Here is a 22794-nt window from a genome sequence, read left to right as displayed (position 1 = left end):
GTTTTCATTACGGAATAAATTTAGTAATGCCTTGAAGCATTACTGTCCTTTAGCCTGGTTAGGAAATTGGAAGAGTACTCCAATTAATGGCCATATTCAGCAGAAATGTTATTATTTGCTTAAAAGTTGTGTAGCTAAACTGAAGGTGACTTGATAAGGTGACTTGTGCTTTGAAAGGACAGATTTCTTGAATTCTTTTTTCATCATTATGGTTCTTGGGCCAGATCTCGCTCTAAAATTTCTGCTGTCACATTTTTACCTTTCAGCAGGCTTCCTTTACAGAAGACTAATGAGCCTGTCTGCTGCATCTCTGGGAAGATTATATTTAGTCACAGGGAAACTATCTGTTGCAACTTTTTCCAAGAAATGTAAGAGTAGTCCTGACCTACTGTACTGAGGTTATAATTGTGACACTACCTAGTTAGGACTATCAAGTTTGCAAATAGTTTTTGAAGAAAGTGTGACTTGGTATATATTGAATTGCATTTACTTTACATTTAACAGGGTTTTTTTTCCCCTAATGTGAGAGTATGAGAGTTGAATGAACACAGCTGCTCTGCTTGAAGCTTTCATAGACGGCTTTGAAAGCTATTTTATCTGTGTGCTTTTTTCTTTGCTTTTTTATTTTTTTCCTGAAATGGTAGCAAGGCATAAAATTTAAAAGGCAAGAAAAGCTGGGGATGGAAGCTTGTATTTCAATCCAGTGTCTTAAGGCTTAGCGCAGTGCTGTCAGATAATTTCCGTGTTCTCCACAAGCAAACTTTACTGAGGGAACATGAGAATTTCCTTTCCATGCGTTGACTCCTGTGTGGTGAAAACTTAATACTATGTGTGGATTCAGAATGTCTTTTTCAGTTAGCTTAAAAAAAGTATTGGGAAAGAGTACCTTCATGTTTGTTGCTAAGTAACTGCTTCTAGAAAAAAAAATTAATCCCTGTACAGCTTTTTCAGATGTGGCCTACATTCTTATTTTAAACTGCCTAAGTTGGGTAGGTATGGCTGTTTCAAATTGAGATGATGAAAGCAATATCTATTTCAGCTTAGACTTTGAAGAGGCAGAGACTTTTAAGTTTCTCCATTAAGAAGTAAAGAAGTTAATCCAAAACAAGTTAGTGTTTCGTCTAGTGATCAGGTTCTGGTGGACTGATGAGTTTATTTTCCAAGGACAGTCAAAGGCTACATGAAGTTCTTGGACTCTGCTTCATGATTCAGTAAGACAAAACCTCAGTGACAGCTGCTAACTCATCATCTCCTTGGAGCCGAGATCTCCAAATCAAAAATTCAGACAAAGCCCATTTGTTGGAGTGGTTAGTTTTGACTCAGAGCAAATTTTGGTTGGCTTGGTGTGTTTATTTCAGAGTATTAGCATATGCTAGCCAGCTTTCCTCAGAGATATCTTACAAATTTGAACCTGTTTTTGCCAAAGCCTCCAGTTGGTTATTTCAGATTCAGAAATCTGTTAAGCCTGCATCACTGATGATATGGCACTTGTGGTTCCTGCTTGAGCATTGATCTAAAAATGTACTTTGTATGATTTTTACCATACATTTAAGATAGCTTCAGGAAAACAATCTCCACTGTACTAGGTAACTGTGATCTTGTTTTATGTAATAAGCATTTCCAACACTTTGGTCTGTTCATTTCATCCTCGGGAAACAGGACAAGCACTGCTGAAGCCAACTTGTGGTGAGTTCTGCCCTGACAGTAGGAAAACCTGAGGCAAAGGAATAGGGAAAGCATTTCAGGAATGGGGAAGATGGGAAATAACTAACAGTGACTACTGGAAAAAGATTTCATTCTCCCCCAGAACAGAAGCTAAGAAACTTGCAGGAATGTTTTTTTGTTGAAATGCTAAGTGGTATAAATATTTGAGTGCAGCTACTATGCTTGTTCAAAGCCTCTGTGTTTTATGAACAGTCAGGACGACTGTACACTGTTGTAAGGAAAAGACAAATAATTAAAGGAAATATGAACCAAAATGTTTGAAAATCACCTCATGAGTTCTCACATTACGTTAGCAATTCTAGTAGCAAATAGTTCAGCAAGATGAAGTACATCTAAACAGCTTTTTATACTATGAGTTATTATGCAAAACGCAAATAGGATGAGGTAAACTGTACAGTTCCTTTCTCTTAATTGCATTCCAGGTCAGTGGCTTACTTTACTTCAAAAAGCAGCGAGAGGCCACTACAAAAACTTGAATTTATGAGTAGTGCTATGATCAAGGCAAACCAGTGCAATTGTGGGGAGATGTTCCACTTTTTTTCCTTGAAGAGGCAGCTCTCACTCTCATCCCTACTTCTCAGTAGAACTCTGTGGAGGTTCCCCTGGTGTATGATATTCGTAAGACTTCCCCTCATCATCCAGGTTTGGTAGCAAAACTGAAATGCTGATGCCAGCTTCAGGTCACTTGTTTCTTGTGTCACAGAACCGCTATTTCCTCTTGGAGAGGTGTTAGCAAGGCAAGGTGTTAGCAAGGTTCCCTCCCAATGCCCCAGCCTTTTTTTTCAGGCCTCATCTTTCTGCCTGTATGCTTCATGAGCACAAGCACATGTACATATGTGCACACACAGCCCTGTATGAAGGATGCAGTAGCAGTTCCCATCTCTGTTGTAACAGAGCACAGATGCAGGTATCAACCTCAGCAGCAATAGCTGATGGAACAGCTGTTCCACATTTTCTTCAGGGAACTGGCATTGAGGAGGTGGATGTGGCAAACTTGGCCTGTTGCTTAATGCTTGGAGTTGTGTTTACCAACACTGAATTATTTCTTGTGTGGGTAAAGTAATCGACCTGCTTTGGGGGTCTTATCTAAGTCCTCTGTATCCTGGAGAGTGACACAAGTTTCATCAGCTGTTGAACAACAGGATTAATTTTAAATTGCTGATGATAAAATAATTGTCATATTTTTGTTCTTGCAACACCCTTTCTTAGGGTGCCATCTCCTCGTGTGTATACCTTCACATTTAGCATGCTAGCCAGTGTGTGCTTTAGGTGTTTTTTTTCTTCCTGCTTGTTTTTGCTTAAGATTTCTTTTCAAGCATGTATCCTTCATTTTTAGGTTTGTACACATCCAGATTGTGAATTAAATATAGGAGAAAATAAATCTGATTGTGTTATAAGTATTTCACTGGTTTTCACCAAAAACATTGAATTATTTCATATAGCTGAATGCGATCTGTATAACTACCGAGAAATCTAGTTTAAATGCCTAGAAAATAGAGTATCTATAAAATCAGTTAGCTTGGTGATACCTTACATGAAGCTTCCATTAAGAGAAAAAAATACTCATCAATATGAATACTGTTGATCTGAAGTATAACAGAATGGTATCAGTTCTGAGGTTGGCAGTGTCTGGCATTTTTTATACAACTTGCTTCCCTTGTACAAAGTAAATAGGCCAGTTGTAATTAGTGATTTTTTTTTTTCTCCAAATACTACATTTCACTGAGCAAATTTTTATTTCTGCAATGTTAGAAATGAAACTAAAGTGCTGAGAATTCACAGAGGATTAAAAAAGAGCTTGCAAATTATAGTATATTCTTGACCCCTTTTTTCCCTTTCTTGCTGGGGTGGAGATGAAGATACTTGGAACATAAATAGATAGTGTCAAAAAAATAAATCTTCAGCCATCTCACTTCTCACTCAAAGGAGGGTGGGTGGGCGGGCAGAGGAATCAAAAAGATAGTATTTTTGGAAGCATTCCTTGAAAAAATCTATCCAAATACTTTAAAAAATTAACCTGCAAATGTTTGTGAATGAGAGAGCATCGCAAATTTTTTGGTTTTTCTTGACAGTGAAGCTTCATGCATGCTTTAGATCAGCTCTATCAGTGATCTCTAAAGAATGCCTTTATATAGTGGTCGAATTGGTGTCTCCAGTTATGTAGTAGGTTTCTGGAAAGGGGAGGCGAAGGAGTGGATTCTGACACACCTAATCTTTTCAGTTCCTACTCTCTATTCATTTAGTAAAATGGTTGGTGAAGGTAGCTCAGGAGAGAATTTTTGCCATTAGGGTACAGGCTGTTTGCATTAGTCTGCATGGAGGAGACTTGTGAAGTTAACTTTAAGAAAATCAAATGTGCTGTGATCTGTTCCTTTGTTGATGACCCAGGCACTAAAGATAGTTGGTCAGGGTGGGAGGATCAAAACAGAGAGCCTGCTTAAATAAGATCTTGCATATTTTAGGTTTTTCTCCTGATTGCAGGGTGGAGGGTTCAGTACAGTCTTAATAATATTAAGATGTGGTGAACTTGTTAAAGTTGTGCATTGGAGAGGAATGGGTTTGGTTTCATTGGGATTTTTTGCTTGGTTTTAGATGCTAGTGTTGGACATGGATGGAGGGTTGGAATAGTTTGAGTTGCTCTGCTTTTTTGAAGTAAACAGTTTAAATGCAGTGTCTGTACAGCCACAATAGATTTTATGATGATAAAACATTCATTTCCGTGGCAGGAAAATGAAGTATTACTATTATGTGACCACAATCAATGTACTTAAACAGACTTTCTTGTGCTGTGAATTGCTCTGAACACTGTCCATCTGGACTGCTTGTGTTGTTAGTGAGAAGTAACCAGTAAAGAGGGTGCTCAACTTCAGTGTGGAGTCCTCAGAAATGTGTAGGCACTCCTGATTTTCTGGGTATTTTCACTGACAGGAGAAAGCTTTGACAAATTGCCCCAGCTTCAGGTTCATCCTACTGGTGTTGTACAAAGTATTCGTGGTGAGTATTTATGAATCCCTTTCTAAAATTACCATGAACCAGAGCTGAAGTGGTGCTCTGATGAATTTTCAAGTTCCTGAGGTTGTTTTTAGCACACTTGCTTTCCTGTCACAGCTGAATTTACAAACTTGTTTTGATTTCTCCTAGATAACTTCCTGACTTAAAAGAGACTTTAGGAGCTCTAAATCAGACTGTGTACTTTTAAACTGGACCTTTGTACAGGCTTTTTTTTTTCTCTCTTGTACAAGTGTGGAAATTTTCAACATTTTTCATATAGAGATGTGTGGCATGATATGAAAAACCTCAGAGTGTAGTCAACCTTATGAGCTAGCACTTGTGATTGTCCTTTCACAGACCCTTGGAGTGCCTTGGACAGAAATCTGATGGTTTTGGGGATGACTCAGATGTGCGATAGTTGATTTAATTTGAAAAGGGAATGGAAAAAGCCAGTCTCTGGTTTTTTCCTCTCCTTTGTCATAAAACCATGTGATGTGCACTCCTAGACAATTCCCATATGCTATCCAGTTACTTCTGGTCTCTGGGGTAGAAAAGAGGAGAAGTGGTGTCAAACCCGATACCTGTGGGCACGCGATAAATCTTCTCTGCCTCTGTTTCTAAGGGTAGAAAGGCACAGGGAGAATGTTTCCTTTTATGTTTCTTCATGATATATATCTCTCACTCCCCACTGTTTCCTTCTTCTCACTTTATAAAATCAGCTTCCCTTGTCTTTGTTTTTTTTTCTCAGGAATGTGGTCTGAAGTACAGAGCTCTGATAGAAGTTGCCTTTTACTGCTGCCTATTTCCATGCATTGACATACAAGCTTAATGTATGACAACGTAATCCAGCCTTTTTCATGTAAATTTTAAAAAAGGAAACACTTGAATGACAGAAGTTGGTTTAGAGTGAATAAAAGGGTGCATATTCTTCAGCAACTAAACAAGGTGGTTGGCTATAAGCAGGCAGAAACTGGGGTAGTGAAGTTTTCCAAGCGCAGCTGCTAATCCTGTCTCTCCTTTTCCATCATTCCAAGCTTCGGTGTGATTCTTTGAAGCTTTTCTTGCTGATAAGAGAGAAGTGGAAAATAAGGGCAGTTAGGGGTGTTGTTATGGACAGTTACGGAGTTGCAGGAGAGAGGGGCAAAGAGGGAACTGGAGAGAGTCCTCCTGGTTTGTTGAAGCTCTCGTTTTCAGCTGAAGATGGACTCTGCCACTTATTGAACTCAAAGCTGTAAACGAGAAAGACTCTTTCTTGCTTTAACTAGCTATTTGAAAAAGAGGTTTGTGTAAACAAACCACATGAAATCACATGCATGAACAAATACTGGCTACTGTTATGTGGGGAAAGCAGCCAAAGCATAGCCACAAAATGTATGAACTAAGCTCACCTACCAAATTATGACCAGGCTGATGACATGATACAATAATACTGGCTTACCAGGGACATTGCCCAGCCAGAATTCTTTCTATTCATAGCATGGAAATCTCAAGTTAGTGATACTGAATTGGAAATGTTTAGTGTTTAAAAAAGACAGTTAATTCACTTTGATTAATATATTCATGCTCTCTCTGTTCTTTTTATTTTTTTGTCTTTTTGCAACTTAAAGCAGTGACTGAGTTTTTACCTACTACTTTATTTTTTATTTACTTATTAGATAATTTGGCTATTGATTGTATGTGCTGATGATTCCAAATTTATCATCCTGGCATCCTTTTTACAGTCCTAAATTTTGGAGGGACTTCACAGGATAGTGTATAAGTGTTTAAGTACTGTTCCATATCATAATTTTGGGGCTTTTTTTTAATTTTTAAACTAGACCTAAATGAGAAGTGCTAGTAATAGCCCTGTAATGCTGTACAGACTTGTTTTTGACATAAGCTGCTTATCAGCTGGGTCGTATGATAAAACTTGAGTTTAGATTTTGATCTATACAATAATGCTGGTACAGTAGTCTATTGTAGGAAGTGTCATACTTAAAGTGCTTTACCTTTAGAAGGATTTAAAATACCACATGCTTTTAGGTATATTTTAGAATACGTGACTTGTTCTTCTGGTGAAAGAGCAAGGAAAAAAACCATGGTAATTGCAACTTGAATACATTTGAAGAAAATAGCTCAATCATCTTGCAGTTGGTGGAATTTTAGTCTGGAATACACTGAAAGATGACATTTGTGTTATTTGTGAAGTTCATATGAAACAATCCTTGACCTAGTGTGTCATTGTTCCTCTAGTTTTTTTCAAAATGTTTGATTTACCCACACCTTCCATTCTCAGGGCAGGGCAAGTAGGTGCAGTGGTGTGGGAGGGGTTGCTAAACTTTCTCTAGTAAGGAGCACAGGTTTCTACCTTTCTGTGATAGTACTAAAATGAACAGATGAACTTCTGCCAGGGGCTGTCATTATTCCTTCTTAGAGGAGTGTGCATTCCAGTAGTTAACTTTAAACTTACATTGTTGTGCTTCATGTTGAGCACCTAATACTGATAAAACCTGAAAGCCATTGTTATTCTCAGTGGTGTCAAGGCTTCAGTTTTGCCTCAAACATTTGGTTAGCTCAGAACTTTTGCCAGTATAGCAATTGCTTTAGACAGGATAAGTATCCTTTGGAATGCCAGGGATTTCACTGTGCTTGTGGTTTTATTGTGCATCAGGAGTATAACAAGTAGAATTCAATTTTGCATGATTTCACAAAATAAATGTGCATTTCCAGCATTGTGTTCAGCTTTGCTTTACAGGGGTTGAATTGGAGAGAAAGGGCAAGGATAGGTTGAGCAGTCATTGGGTTCCATCCTACAGAAGCTCTGCATGCTCTTAAGCAAGTGATGGTACTACTAGCAAGTCTTTCAGGCTTATCTTTATGGCCCTTTGTTACGAATTTTCACCTCTTTAGTATCAGTGCATGCAACTATAAAACTGTTCAGGAAGTTGAGTTTCCTGAGGCCATATTAATAAGGAGTAAGTGCGGCTAAAGTCTTCTTTTTAAAATATACATGTATGGGATGTGATCAGATACTAGCACAGATTTTCTCAATGTAAGATAGTTTTAAATTTACTTTGAGCAAAAATACTTGGTAGATCTCACTGAAGAACTTATTCGGTAGCTCTATTAAATGAATCCTAAGTTCAAGTTGAGAAAGTTTTAGATAGTACTTCCTGGAGGGCTCTGGACCAGTATTACAGCTTTTTACAACTTTGCTAAAGTGCAGGAGGAAGATGACTTTTTTTTTCGGATGGCTTCTTCTCAGGACATTTGTCTTTCCTGACAGAAGTGGCATATGGTGCTTTTCCAAAGGAATTGATACTGAATTTTGCTGCTGAATAGCAGGCACCTCTCTCCTCTTTATGAGCTTTCTTCAAAATGAAGTATTCGGATGTAACAACAGAGTTCAACCTACATTCCATTCTATTTCTAATGCAAGCAGAAGTCGGGATATCAAGGCTGCCTGAAGTGCCTTATTGTTTTGCTGAAATAAACAAACTTGCCTGCATGTAACCTGCTTGAATTTCCTGAGGTGTTTGGGAATGTGTAGGGCTGAGTTTGAATGTAAAGGACCTGTGTTTCATCTGCAGAAATCGTCTGTAGGGATAGATGGGATGAAGAATTTGTGAATAATTGGGTTTTTAGTTTGCTTGGAGGAGTGAAGGTGAGGGGGAGGGATGTCTTTGGGATTTTGTTTATACATGTGCTCCTTAACTGTAAAATCTGTCAACACATTGGAGCAGCAAGATCTGAAATTCATTTGTTACAGTCAGAAGAGTTGGATTCAAAGCCTTTGGGTTTGCAGCTTCTATGTAATAATCCATATGAACTTCCACTGTGCTTGCTTGCTCTTAATTGCAAATATTATCCTGTTCACCATTACATATCCTACTTCAGCTCATTGTCTTTGTTGTTGACCTGGTGTAGAACTTGCACAGGTTAACAATGAGTCTTAAATTAATTCTGCTGAATCATTTATGTTTCTCTTCAGAAGCTTTTGGCCTATGGAAACTGATACTTAGCTTTTGACAGTAAAGCTACTGCAGCCATTTCCCACCGATAAATATGTAACTCTTGATAAAAATGCTTTTTGAAAAAAATAATTTTTGGTAAATTTTGCCAATGATGTTTTTTTAGGTTTTAGGGTTTCTGCAATAGAGGTGGCGAATCTTGTGAGAACAAGGTGCAGCAAATGACTGAGCGAACAAACATCGAACTCTTTCTCAGTGGGGAAAAAGAGTGGCACATTTTTTTCATTATCAATTTCATACAAAACTTTCCTCCAGCGAGGATTTAATATGAGTGAAAAGCCAGATTATTGCTTTAAAATCAGTAACTATGTTTTATTGTATCACATCATACAATGATAATGCTTGTCTTAAAGAATGATCTTCCTGTAAAGTAGGAGTATGTTTCAAAAAGAGTAATGGCTTGTCTGCCTTCTGCTCTGCCAGTTCTCTCTTGTGATCATTTCTTTAAAAAAAGAAGCTGAGTTAATGTAGTTAATGCAGTTCAATAAAATTCATAATTTCTGGTCTGCTTTTGTTTCTCAGGTATAAAGGTAACAGTCTTCAAGTAGCTGAGCCTGAACTGCTAATTCCTAAAAGAAACACAACCACTTCAGAGCTTCCTTGGCCCCTGTGTTAATAGAGTGCAGCAAAATGAAGAGTATAATTGGTAAAGTCTATGCTAATGGTTGTATGCCCATAAGAGCAGCATAGTAGTGGCCGAATCCCTTTTTCCACAGAGCAATACAGAATCAGTCAAAAGCCTTATGTTAAAGAGTCTAAGTAGGTTTGAGAGCAAAAATTCAACTACTCCTTTTAGAATGGTTTGCCAGGTGAAATTTTCATATACATGTGCTTGGTTTTACCTTTGCAAAAGCATCCTCTGTTGGGTGCTGCTAGACAGTACAAGGTGAAACCTCAGTCTCAGTTAAATCTAGAACTTGTTAATTCTGTACTTCAGAATAGTACAGCAGCATAGACCTTCTCAAGGAAAAATACTTTTAATAAGAATGTAACTCTGAGTTAACTTTCTTCATAAAAATGAGCAGTTACAATGGTTTCAGAGTTTTTACTTGTTCTTTCCTGCTTGCTTTGCTGCCTGCTTTTTTTTCCCTCTTCTTTTTAAATCCAACTTTATTTTTATACATCTCATTGCACTGGGCCTTGCCTGAAGTCATCACTGCTGTCCTTAGTTTGACAAGAATGCAAAGGGAAGCAGCCTTAAGTGACTGAGAAGTTTCAAAAATAGTGCAGGCAGTAGCTTCATCTGTATTTAATGAAAAGGTTTGAGCAAAAGTAGAAATCTGCAGAATAATCTGGCAGCAAGGATTCAGCATCAGCTACTGTGCCGAAGTTTCCTGAAGGGTGGGCAAAGACACTCAAGGGCTTTCAATATCTTAGGCTAATTGAGTCCTCTTTGCACTTACATTTAGGCAAGAACAGTGCTGAACCTCAATTTGCATGTTTGCAGGCAAGATGGGCATGAGGCATTACTGATTTCAGTCCAGAGGGGTAGTGGGGATGGTGCTCCAGGTGTGAACTAAAAAGCTGCCACCCACCCCCTGATTTCACCCCTCTGGCTAGGAAATAATCTGGCCTTCCTGGGTAGATTCAGGCCAAAGTTTTCAAAACTCTGATTGGTGATTTTCAGGTTTCATATCCCTTCCAGCAGCAGCCCCCAGTGTGACATCTCCGACCCCCACGTTGCCATTCCTCTGCTCTCCATACTAACTCTGCTCACCCTGAGCTGTCCCCAAGGCCTGAGTCAAAAAGCAAGGCAAGAAATGGAAGAGCCTGTTCTGGCTGTAAGGCCTCAGGGACAGCTTACCAGGAGCAGCTGATGCAGTAGGGTGATGCAACTCTGGCCTAGGGCCAGGGGCCCAGCAGCCTGCAGATGAGGATGACGACCTCTGTAGCTGGCCCAGCTGTAGCAGGAAAAGGACATCCCTAAATTAGGTACCTCGGAGTCACTCGGTTTTGAAAAGCCTCAAACTTCAAACATTACTCCTACTGATTAAGTCGCTCTAACTGCTGGTGAACACCCAAGGTGGCTCAGGGCAGGCAGTCTGTGCAGCTGGCTGTGCCATGCAGGTCCTGGAGAATTTTCAGTTTTCATTCTGTCAGACCAGTTATTTGTAATAAAAATAAGATCCACTGCACTGAAGTGGATGCATTCCTTATGTCAACACTTTCCCCTGCTCTTAATTTGGTAATGTCTTGAATCATTCTTCAGAGGCAGACTTTATTGACTGTACTTTTCAAACAGAGGGAGGAATAGTAAGTACTTGCAATTTAATCAGCCATATAGCTGTAGAGTTTTTTTTCCAAGTACTTTTATGTCCCATAATGAGCTTGTATTTTATAACTTCTGTTGGTAATGTATTCCATATGCCTTCCTTCTCTTGGATAAAGAGCTTTACTCTAGAATCCAAAGCAAGTGTCTGTGGCTATTTATTGAATTAGTTTTTTGAAGTCTTTGCACTTGGTGGGATTGTCAGTATGTTGCTTCCTCAGGCTTCTTGTAGTGAGGTCTTAGTTCTTCAGCATCATGGGAAGATCATTTGTGGCCTATCCATGCTTCTTGTGAAGTACAGGTAGGGTTTGTGGTTCCAAAAAAGTCCCACCATTTCAGTCAAATTCCCTGCTTTCCTCTGTCCTTGTCGTAAATACCACTACTTTCCCTCCAGGACTTGAGACAAACTAAAACTGAGAGGAATTCAACCATGAATGTCAAGATAGGCAAATAAGTGGTCTGCTCATAATTCCTCGAGGCATCCTCTGTTATGTGTTGCACAGAACAAAAGTCCTGTTGTGGGGGTGCTTAGGAGTTACTGGAGTCTTGGAGTCCTGACAAGAATTAAAAATAATCTTTTTATGTTTTTTTGCTAAAACAGCTCTAGTTAGGCTTAGCATTCGAAAAACATTTTTCTGGTATGCGACTCTTCTAGATGTTCTGGCATATTTGCCTCCACTCTGAGGCAAAAATAATTACCTTAAGATTTTGGCAGGATTCAGATTTGTGTTTCAGTCACACAGGATCATCATTACAATTTTATCTGCATGACTTTTGGCTTCAGTGTAATATCACAGGCCCCTTTGCAAACTCATTTGCTCCCTCCGGGTACAGTTAAAACTGAAGAAAAATCTGAATATGAATCTCATGCTGTCTTCTGTATCATGAACAGGAGGTCTATGAAGACAGATTGAGGAAGGTAATTTCAGAACAGCTGATGCTTTTGCTGAAAACGGTGCTTTCACTGGCATTGGTAGGTTCCCTTTAAACCATGTGATTTTTGGTGGTTGTGCTGCAGTTATGCCATAATTTGTGGTCTTTAGTCCTCAGCCTAAAGGCATTCTGATGAAGTCCAAAGTGCCCCATCCTTCTGTAAACTTTGAAGAAAAGGTCATTTGTGTTCTCTTCTTTTTGCTTGTTTTCCAGTCCATAGAAAAGGCAGGTACACTTCTGAGCCCTTTCCTTGTCCTCTGGTCCCCAGCATGTCAGGGATCACCCCTCTCCAGGAGCTGTGCTGTGGGGCAGTGTGAGAATCTGCTACCTGCTGCTTTCCTCCCCTCAGTGAGGAGCAGCCAGTGCTGTGATTGCTTCACACTGAGAATTTCTAAGTCCCATCCTGCTTCTGTTGTGGCAGAGCTCTGACATTTAAACTTTTCCTGCTTTTGTGCTCTACTGGCAGCAATTATCTGAGCTCTTTAAAGCTGTGGTCTGTCCAAGCTTATCTTTCAGTAGGCAAGGCTACTTCTTGACAAACAGCTTTTGCTCACAGTTAGTTAACCTGCCTAACTTCTGTGGATTTAGGGATCTGGTTCCATTACTAGTTGGTATGTCCTTGAATAACCTCTACCTAAAATCCAAATAAGCAGTGGCTCTTGACTTCCTCCACCCCTTCCACCTCCCTCTGCCTCGCTTCCATGATAATAGAACACTGTGATACTATAAAATGTCAATGCTTAAAACCCTTCAGCAGGAAGGAAGCTGAGTATGTGAGCAGAGTGAGGCTCAAGCAACAACATGTGATACAGTATTAAACATAGGTTTTTCAAATTGTAGAGTCATAGAATTGTGGAAGAGTCCAGGTTGGAAAGGATCTTGAAAGATGGTCTGGTCCAGCCACATGCTTGTTTATGTAGTGAATTAGAAAAGAATAGGAAGAAAGAAAGGAAGACATTTGCTTTAATGAGGTAGGCCCAGCATTTTATTTCTGTTTATCAACTTTCATGTAGCAAGGGCTGGGAAAAATCACCTTAGATCTTTAAAGTTTGAGAGAGATGCTCTCTAATACTGTTATATTTGTAGGAGTTACTGAAGATTCTTGCCCCCTTGTGCTTTGTCCACCAGATCTGAGGTTTGAGAAAATGTACCATTCATACATAGCATGAATGCTTCTACTTCTGAAGTAGCTCTGTTCTGATTTTTCTAGTAAAAATTTACTGATGATAATAGTTGTTATGGTGATTTGTGACTTAAGCTCTGTGACATAAGCTCTGTAAACTTATATAAAACTCAAAGAACTGTCTTTTAAAAACTTCTGAGTAGTTTTACAGGTCCAGCTGTACCTAACTTCAGTAGCTAGACCAAGAGGGACTGGTCCCAGGAAGCAGGTTTCTCTGGCTTCTGATTATTTTTGGTTTTTTGCCCCTGAAACTTCTCTGAATACTGATTTTTAACCCCCTTTGTGAAATGTGGGCACACAGTGTGGTAGCTGTTTTGCCCCAGAGTAAGCAGGGTAATGTTACTTCTCCCTTGCTCCCGAGAGCTGTTGGATTTCCTGCCAAGCCTCTTGCTGTAGCACTGTAGTGGGAGCTCCTCCTCTTTGTTATCCACTAGAATCCCGAAGAAGTTCTGAGGCTTGGTGTTTTCCAGGACACAGGTCTGCCCATAATAAGTGTGAATTACGCCCCTTGTTCCTGGATGGGTAAAATTGCATTTGGTTGTGTTAAAATGCATGTCACTAAATGGGCTCGGCTTCCCAAGGGACTGAGGTGCAATCCTAAGGGGTTCAAACAGCAGTGGATTGTGCTTTTCCAGGGAAGTTAGGAAGTGTACAGCCAGAAATAAGCCTCAGAGGAGGACTATAAAATACCATTTTTGAGGTGGAACTGCCCACACCTCTGGCAACTATTCCTTATACAGTCATATTCTTCACGATTTTATTGTTTTTGTGGGTGGTTAGTTTTTTAAGCAATACTTTGTGGCATGGCATCCGTCGTTCTGCACAACTAGGTGAATTATCTGTTACTTGTGCAACCATATTCTTTGTGTTCCAAATGTAAAGTTTGATTTGACTTTTGTGTTTTAATTAAGTTGCTCTATTTTACTCCCTATCACTTTTTCTGTAGCTTTGGGCGGAATGTTCCCCTGTTCCCCTCCTCTGTTAGGCGAAGTCTTTATCCACAGCTTCTGTTGGATTTGAATTTGTTTGGCAGTAAGATTACTGCTTTCTTGGGGCACCTATTTTTATATTAGATGGCGCTGCCCTGTGGCCATTAAAGTTTCAGTCTTTTAGCTTCAAGCAACAGTGATATTCCTATGGATCCACACTGGCAGACATCAGTAGCCTAAATGCTAGTGCTCATTAGAGCAGAGCAAGGCTTGAGGGTGGCTGTGCCAAGTCTTAGCTTGTTCAACCCGCAGGAAGATTCAAGAAGGCTTCCTTTAAAGATAAGGGCAAGACTTGGCACAGGGTAGGTGTAGGTGAGAGAATGGCAGTGGGTAGGCCATGTGGTGGGTGTCTTCTGTCTTCCCATAGACAGTCTGAGAACAACAGCAAATTGATTGGGACAAATGAGCTGTCATACAAGCAGGAGTAATAGCAAGTTGAAGTAACAGTGTGCAGCACTTGTCACAGACATAGTTTAATTGGTACTGATCTGAAGTACGGGGATTAGAAGATAGGATCAACTCTGCTTTTCTGGAGCCCTAATTAATGACTAATTCCTTGATTTTTAATTTTTTTTTAATATATATGGTGTTTTTTTTTAATTAAGGATTTCAGTATAGATTAGTGAGGAAAATGAGTGACTTACAGCATGGTGGGGAAGCTACTTGGAGTTAACATAGCCTTGGGTTTGTTTATCCAGGGCAGTGCTCTTCCAGAGTTTCACCAGCACTGGTATTCTTCTAGAAATTTCAACTGGTTTTAGCTTAAGTGTGATTACCTCTTGTCTAAGTTTGCAGAAGATGTAGTGTATTTTAATGACTCAGATCCATGCTGGGATGTTTAAGGTTTGATACGGCAATTTGTTATGGGTAAACACTGCAAATTAGAAATGATCAAATTATGCCTCTTCCAATTTATCTCCTAAAAAGTGTGGTCCTGTAAGAGCAGAGATGAGACAGGCTTGTCTTTGTTAATGATGGTTTCTATAGAGTAGAATCTTCTTAATAGATTAGATTAATAGACATTGAGACATTTAAAGTCACTTAAAAGATTTGGTCTAATTGGCAGTCTTGCTAATAATCTCAATTATTATAAATATCTATTTAATTGCAATACAGACAAGAGAACTTCACTCTTTCCAAAGCTCTACTCAGGCGGAAGCAGAGTCTTTGGGGGTTTCATCCTTTCATCCAGGTTGCATCTGTTTGCATCGTGTGTGAGCATACTATCTTTGCTGTGGAGTTTGGATTGAACAGGGTGGGATGTAGAGAGCAGGAACTGTGTTCTGGGGAAGCTGTTGAAGCTGTTCAAATCATGACTTTAAGGATGGTTAGAGGAGATGTGGAAGCACAAAGGTGTGGGTCAGCATGCAGTACATCACACACCCCCTTTCACAGTCACCATCCAGTCAATAGGAACTCAGTTGTAATCAATTAATTACTGTTGAGGATGAACTTTTGATGTCCAGGTCCTGTAGAGAAGACTGTTACCATTAATTGGTACTTCTGTGACTATTGCAGATCTCTTAAAGTATTGCAAGGCTGTGTTCTGCTCCCTATGATCCCAACTAGTATCCTCCCACCCATGAAATAAACCTGTAGTGAAGCTGATACTGAGTTACCTGTTTGCCTCATTTTGAAGCTGTTTCATTTGTGGCTCTGTAGCTTGAAAACTTGCTGGTAAAGTCTTAGGATGACTTGAGCGAAAAAGGTAAAGATTTTCCATGATTAAGTGGTTGCTTTTTTGTCTATTTCAGGAAAGCCCCACAGCATTGGCAACTCTGAACGGATTCAGCTCTCAGGAATGTACAATGTTCGAAAAGGGAAAATACATTTGCCAGTCAACAGATGGACAAGACGCCAAGCTATCCTTTGTGGAACATGCCTAATTGTCTCATCAGTAAAAGAAAGCCAGACTGGAAAGATGCATGTCCTCCCTTTAATTGGTGGAAAAGTAAGAGATTTCATTGTATGCATTTGATTGCTTAACCCTTATATCTTTATGCTGAGGTTACATTCAATTACTGATAGCTCCTAGTCCCTCAAAAGCTTGTTTCAGTAATGGGGTTATCAGAGTATATATAAATGGCTTTGGTTATGGTCAGTCATATTTAACCATTTCTAAGGACTGCATTAAAAAAAGAAAAGCAAGGGAAACTCATAGTTTCCTTTTCATGTGCGCTGTGTTAAATGTTTTATACGCGCAGTACTACACAACTGAAGGTTATATGCAGATGTATTGTGTATGATCTGTACCGTGCCTCTTCATCCAGTTCTTACCTGTGCTAAGTTACTCTAGGATCTGAAAATTAATCAGTAAGGGCATGGGATTATTTTCAATTTAGGACTTTTCTTGAGTGTTCAGCATTTTATTAGTAGTGGTCTAACATAAGCTAACAGCAACAAACATTTTTACTTGTAAAAAGCTAAAACTGGACTTTTTTTCCAGTTGGTTATATCTAAATGCAGGAGGTTGAGTCAGAACCCAAAATTTATTTTTTTTTTTTTTACTGGGAGGATGATTGAGCACTAGCATAGGTTGCCTGGAGCATTTATGGGGCTTCCCTTTTTGGAGGTATTCAAGCTCTGTCTGTACATAGTCCTGGGCTACTAGATGTTGATGACTGTGCTTGAGCAGGTGACCTGCAGAGGTCCCTTCTCACCTCAACCATTTTGTGAATCTTAGAAATGTCAGTGAAGATTGTAAGGTTACAACAGTAATATTTCAGCCTAAATAATATTTCAGAACCCTACTATTGGCTTGATTAGCCAAGATAATGGGCAGAGGATCACTAGCTTGAGTATGAATTCCCAACTGAAATAATACTCTTTAACCTTGCCTATACTGATAAGTTTGATTCTTGGGAGAGAAACAAGGAAGAGGAGAACTAAGCTGAGAAAAATGTACTGAGGGCTTCTGCTGACAAAGCTTGGGAGGAGGATGCTTGGCACAGAACTAAGTGTTTTTTAAATTATCACTCAAAAAATATTCTTCCTCAACCCCATAAATACTCTGCACTTCCTGGTTTGCAAAGGCTTTCCAGAATGTGGTGCTGAGACATTGGGACCATAAGTTGTGTGGGACTTATCGTGTATGGTAGCAGAATGATATATTCTGGGTGTTTTTTAGCAAGTTTAGAAATGCCAAAGAATTTAATTGGGCAGTAAGAGAAGCATTTTGTTAAGCCTGCTTTTAATAACTAGGAATATAAATTGTACTTTTTAGGTTGTATAAAAACAGCCTTAAATGCATTTCACTGGGAAGCCTTTTATGGTAATCAGTTTCTTAAAATGTTGATGTTCTTGGTGGTTTTCCTGCTTGGTTCCTTTGTCCTTCTGGTCTCGCTCCTTGCTTGTGTAGAATTTATCAATATTTGACAGCCACAATCCATCTTGAGTGCTTGAGAGTGTTAGTCCAACTCTACTTGAAGAGCTCCTCTTGGGCACACTCTAACTTTGCCCTGAGGAGTTCTGCAGAGGCTTTTGATTCTTGTTCACTAACAGTTTTTGTGTGTCTACTGTAGGTGGAAGAAGTGAAAAAGCACCAGCACTGTTTAGCATTTAGCTCCTCGGGACCTCAAAGCCAGACCTACTACATTTGTTTTGATAACTTCACTGAATATTTGCGATGGCTTCGACAAGCATCAAAGGTGAGAATAGTGCTAATTCCTGCCTGAATGGGATGTGTGTAGAGTTCCCTTCAGTTCTGTCTTCTCCATATAGCAATATAGTCCCTCTTATGCGTTCAGTATCATAAACTGCTCCTGTTAGTGGTGCACAAAAAACCCTCTATTTGGGAGCTCTCAATAACAATAAGCCGTAGGGAGATACATTTTTCTGTACTTGTGATGTGACTTCTTTCTACCTGGCTGTGGGTAAGCAGGGTGCTATGCTGGACTTTCTTCTTTTTCTTACTTTGATCCAGCTGGATGGATGGAGTGAAATTGTTAGAACAAAAAGGATGAGAAGAAAACTGTTCAAAAATTTTTGTTTTGGTGTTAATAAAACATAAAATAGCATTGGATTTTTTTTGTTCCTTGTTTACACAGAGCCTAAAGATTAAATGGCTAGAATTAAGGAAAATTTTTATCCTCCTTGTAAATGTTGTTGAATCTCTCCTCACATCTATAAATATTTGATTATTTATTTAGTAAGCAAACTTTATTTTTTGTCAGTAAATTGAAAAATCACTGAAGCCTTCTTTAAGAAAATCTTATTGTGTACTTAGAGCACCATTTATTATGGGAATTTAGATCCTACATTTTGACTTCTCTGTTGCACTTGGTATTGTTGAAAGGTTCTTGCAATTACCTGTTTTATCGCTTAATTCCTGTCATTTATTTGATAAATCCTCACTAAAGAAATGTATTTATCGTGAATCACCAATTCTTTATTTTTATTTTTACTACACAAATTCTTTTGCTGTGCTGTCATCACACTCTCTCTTTGGTTTTCTAGTTGAGCCTAATCTATCCATTAATGTTAGACTTGATGAGGCTGTCTCTTCATGCTCTTCACTATGTTAAATGAATTTGGGTTTATGTAGTACTACTTAGTGATATTTATGGCACACTAGAACCGTTCTATCTTTTTAGATTGCAATAATGTATTATCCAGCTATTGCCAGTGCTTCAGCCTGGGCTGTGGGGCTTTTTAAGAGGTTTGATTATTATGTCAGACTTTACTTGAGCGGTAACTATGGCACCTCCCTACACATGCATCATTTAAAGTGTCCTTTATGGTTTTTCCTAGTAAATTTAACAATTCTCTTTAAAGAAGCTGTTCTGGTATCCCTGCTCATGTCTGCTAAGCCTCAAGGTAAAAATCCCCAAGATGTGTTTCATGAGACAGTGAGGCATGGTCTGTCAAGTTTTTTAGTTGTTGCTGCTTTGTGGCTCTCTCTGGGAGAGTAGTGCCCTTTCATCTCCAGAGGCTTTGACATCAGATAAATGAAAAGCAAATCTAATGAGTGAGAAAAACAGTGGAAAACAATGAACTTTAGAAGTAGAGATAAATGGCCAGAAAGCCCCTCTGAATTACTGGCAGTGTAAGCCTGTTCTGTGCCATGCTGTGCTTCTCTCTTTCTCTCTAGTTCACCCAAATGACTAACAGCATTGGGATGATAGCCAGCATGAGAACATATCCCCATGAACTCATGACATCCTCCCTTTTCCCTTATGTAAGAGTAGAAAGAAAATACATAGTTTGAAGTGTCTTTTCAGGCTGCCAGAGCAGAAGAAACTCACTATGCTGTCTTTTTTTATTGGTAAAACATGCTTTGAGGGAAAAATACTTCATTTCCTTAACTCTTCACCTTTAAGCCCCCCAAAAATTCAGCTCATTCTGCATCATCTGAACCATTCTGGATTTTGAAACAGCACTTTGACACTTAAAGTTGCTTTTTTTTAATGCTTGGGTTTTGTATGCCTAGACTGAAAGAGAGAGAAGCTTGATTGTATTGGCAGTTGTGTGGGAATTACTCTGCAGTAACACTGTTTCTGAAGAACAGAAACAGAGAAACTAGTAATGCTGCAAAAGTATCTCAAATGTCCTCCAGCTGATGCTGTTCATGTCCAAGTGCTTGTGTTCAGCAATGTCCCTGATTTATGTGTATAAATAAATGAGGAAAAAAATTCAGCTCGGTAGTTCAGGCAAGCTAGCATTCTCACACAGGAAAAAAAACCCCAACATTTATATCAGGTACTCTGCCTCAGGTGTTTGGAAGCTATTCATGTTCAAATAAATTGAAATATTCTTGCTAACTAAGAAAATACCATGTAAAGCATGATGGTTCTCAAGGTAAGCAAATTTAGGGGATGTTATGGCTCTTGTAACTTTGAGCTTTTGTTATGGGCTAGGTATTGTGATGCTTACAGATTTGTGAATTATTGTGAATAATATTTAAGACTGTATTTTAAATACAGATTATATTAAATGGTGTTTGTTTTGAAACTTAAATTCAGTTATTTTTTCGCAGTCCTTCATGCTCTCCTGATGGTTGCTAATGGAGGCTGAGGCTTCTTATAGTTACAAGTGTAATAAAACCTTTAACTCTAAATTTTAATGCACAAGAACATCCTTGGTAAACTATTTCAGTAAAATAGCTCAGTTCAGTTTTTAACTATGAAAAAAGACTTCATGTCTGTCTTCTGCCTACTTCAAAAGAGCTAGAAGTTGACGTTATTTTAACTTCCAAATAACAAGCTTAATCTTGAAAGGAGACTTTGCAAAGAATGCTTGCTCTGCAGTCTTTCTCCCCACAGAATATTGGCAATGTTGGCTTTTTAGTGGTTTTCCAGAACGAGACAAATCCTAAGGCATCACTCCTGCAATAAATATTTGTATGCTAGAGAAGTTTTGAATTAATGTTTGCAGAGACATGGACTTCATTTAATTAAAAATGAGCATCACTTCTGCATAATCTGATTTATTCTAATAATGAAATCTGTCTTAGAGAAGACAACTTTTGTACTCTGCTCCAGTAAATTTTGGAAGGGGGTTGTGACTGAGTGTTAGGGTTGGTTTTCTTGCATGTGTATGTCCTAAAGTGAACAGAACTCCTGTTTTCAGGATGGACTGGCATTATTGCAAAAATACTGACCTAAATACTGAACTTCATGACATACTTTTTCCAAATAGGTCAATTTTAGATATGCTGATTTAGCTTCAAACAGAATATTTTTAAAAGCTGGAAATGTGACTTGTTCGTTAATATTGATACTCTTGTACCAAGTGCATTTCTTTCCTTTTGCTTTCCAAATACTGGAGTCCTAATTAAAGAAGCTGAAAATGAAAACAACAACAAATTTGGTCCTTTGTGATCTAGTATGTTCATTCTGATGCCAAGTGTTGAAAAATAAGCTTATGCAACTAGGAGGAGGAGTGCAGAGGGAAGAAAGGGACATCTTCACAGCTTTAAAGAATTTTGTCTGCTTAAAGTTGGCATGTTGTTCTGGAACCCACACAATTATCTGCAGAGCAATTCTGATCTGTTACTGTTTACTACTTGAATGTCAAATGCAGAAGGATGGGCTAAGAATGTGTGGTTAACAGTGAAGAGGACATAAGGAGGGCTTTCCTTGTTTGCCACTTCCAAAGCCTAAAAAGCCATACCCATAATGTAGGATGAGAGAGTAGTTTTATGGTGTTACCAAGTGATGAAACTTGCTTTTAGTGAGGTTTATGTTTGGGGTGTGGTGGCAGGTTCCTGCTGTTAACACTTCTAGCAGCTAAACTTGAAGATTTTTCAACATATGAAATCACTGTTTAAGTGCTGACTGCTGCACAACTTATGACATGGATGATTTAAGTGGAGTAAAAAGGGTTATCGTTCCTCCATGTTCCAAGGCATACAATTAAAATGGAGTGTTAAAGTCTGCCTCAGAAATTCAGTACTGAAGAACCTAAGGACATATTACAGAATTTTATCTTGTTGGAAATAGCATGCATCACTAGGCATTTGGAGATAGGTTATCTGACCCTGCCAAACTTCATCCCTCTTGGCTTTAGAAGAGCAGGGAGTGTGTCAACAGCTTCATGCAGCAATTATTTCCTGCTCTGGTGCTTGGTTCAACAGGGCAGGTAAGGGAAGAGATGAGGAGAGACAAGGGCTGTAAATAATCCATGACTGCCTCATGAAAACTGCTTGTGCATGGCCACACTCCCCATGTAGATAGAGATGTAGGGACACACAGTCGTCTGTGTGCATTCTGTTGACTGCTTCCCAGGCTTAGTTGCACAGCTGTGGGTATAATGTCAGCATGTTTCATGGGGAATAAGCTGTTGTGTGGGGCTTAGGTGCCAGGGTGGATTTACACCAATATACATAAGAGGTTTCCTGTTTAAAGTATGAGGAATATCAGAAAACAGATCCTTGATTTAAAAACTGTGAAACAGAGTTTCTCAGGTGTGCCTTTGTATTTTTCATTCCCTGTTTAAGTCACCTTTGTCTTCAAGTCTGCAGTAGAAATGTGTGATGTTCCAAATGACCCTGGCCTGATGTGAAGAAAAAAAAAATTACGATGTCAGTGTACATTGTGTTTTAAAAGTGCTAAAAATAGCAAATAAAAGGGAGAAGGACTTGTATTGGTCTTACTCCTTTCATGTTGGTGAGAATGCTCTCTTCCTACATTTATTTGCTCCATGAAAGTAGCAGAAAATCAGATTTTAATTCTATGTGTACTGTACAAGTAAGAAATGCAGGAGCCTCTGTAGCAGTGATTTCCATCTTTCCTCAACTTGTGTAGAGACCTACCTGAAGCAGCAGGGCAAAATCAACTTTTTAGCTTTTTTCTCTTAAGTTACTTAGTTCTGATCAGCTGCCTTAGTCTTGTAGCTATTCTTTTAGTACCAGTTTGACAGTTGTGTTTGGAGACTATGTTGTGAAGTGAGGAGGGTGTAGCTAGTCTTTGACTATAGTCACAATTTTTGTTTCTGCTGGGGAAATATGGTCTGACTGCACAGAAGCTTGGTGTTACAGACCATATTTATATAAACAAATTTATGTAATTTTCAAATTAATTCGTGAACTTGATTAGAGTTCTGCAAATATGTTTCCAAAATAGGAGACCAAGATAATTGGCTTTTGCAAGTGTTTTACAGAACCAGTGCTGAGGAAATGGAGAACTGCTAGAGATGTACTTGCCTCTAAGCTGTGCTTAAGCTAGTGAAAGACTATCAACTGCAGGACTGCTTTTT

The 22794-nt window shown here is 38.9% G+C and overlaps 1 protein-coding gene across 1 annotated transcript in view; it reads left to right on the top strand.

Moving 5' to 3' along the window:
• PHLPP1 (PH domain and leucine rich repeat protein phosphatase 1) overlaps positions 1-22794 on the top strand; it is a 136254-nt gene that overhangs the window by 57638 nt on the left and 55822 nt on the right. The window contains 2 exon segments of the mRNA XM_030444994.1: positions 15855-16051; positions 17622-17747. Coding sequence (XP_030300854.1) covers positions 15855-16051; positions 17622-17747 — 323 coding nt within the window.

The sequence above is a fragment of the Calypte anna genome, chromosome 2 (assembly GCF_003957555.1).
Source record: "Calypte anna isolate BGI_N300 chromosome 2, bCalAnn1_v1.p, whole genome shotgun sequence".
Taxonomy (NCBI): Eukaryota; Metazoa; Chordata; class Aves; order Apodiformes; family Trochilidae; genus Calypte; species Calypte anna.
Note: the sequence above shows the minus strand (reverse complement) of the source record. Positions and strands in the feature narration are given on the sequence as shown.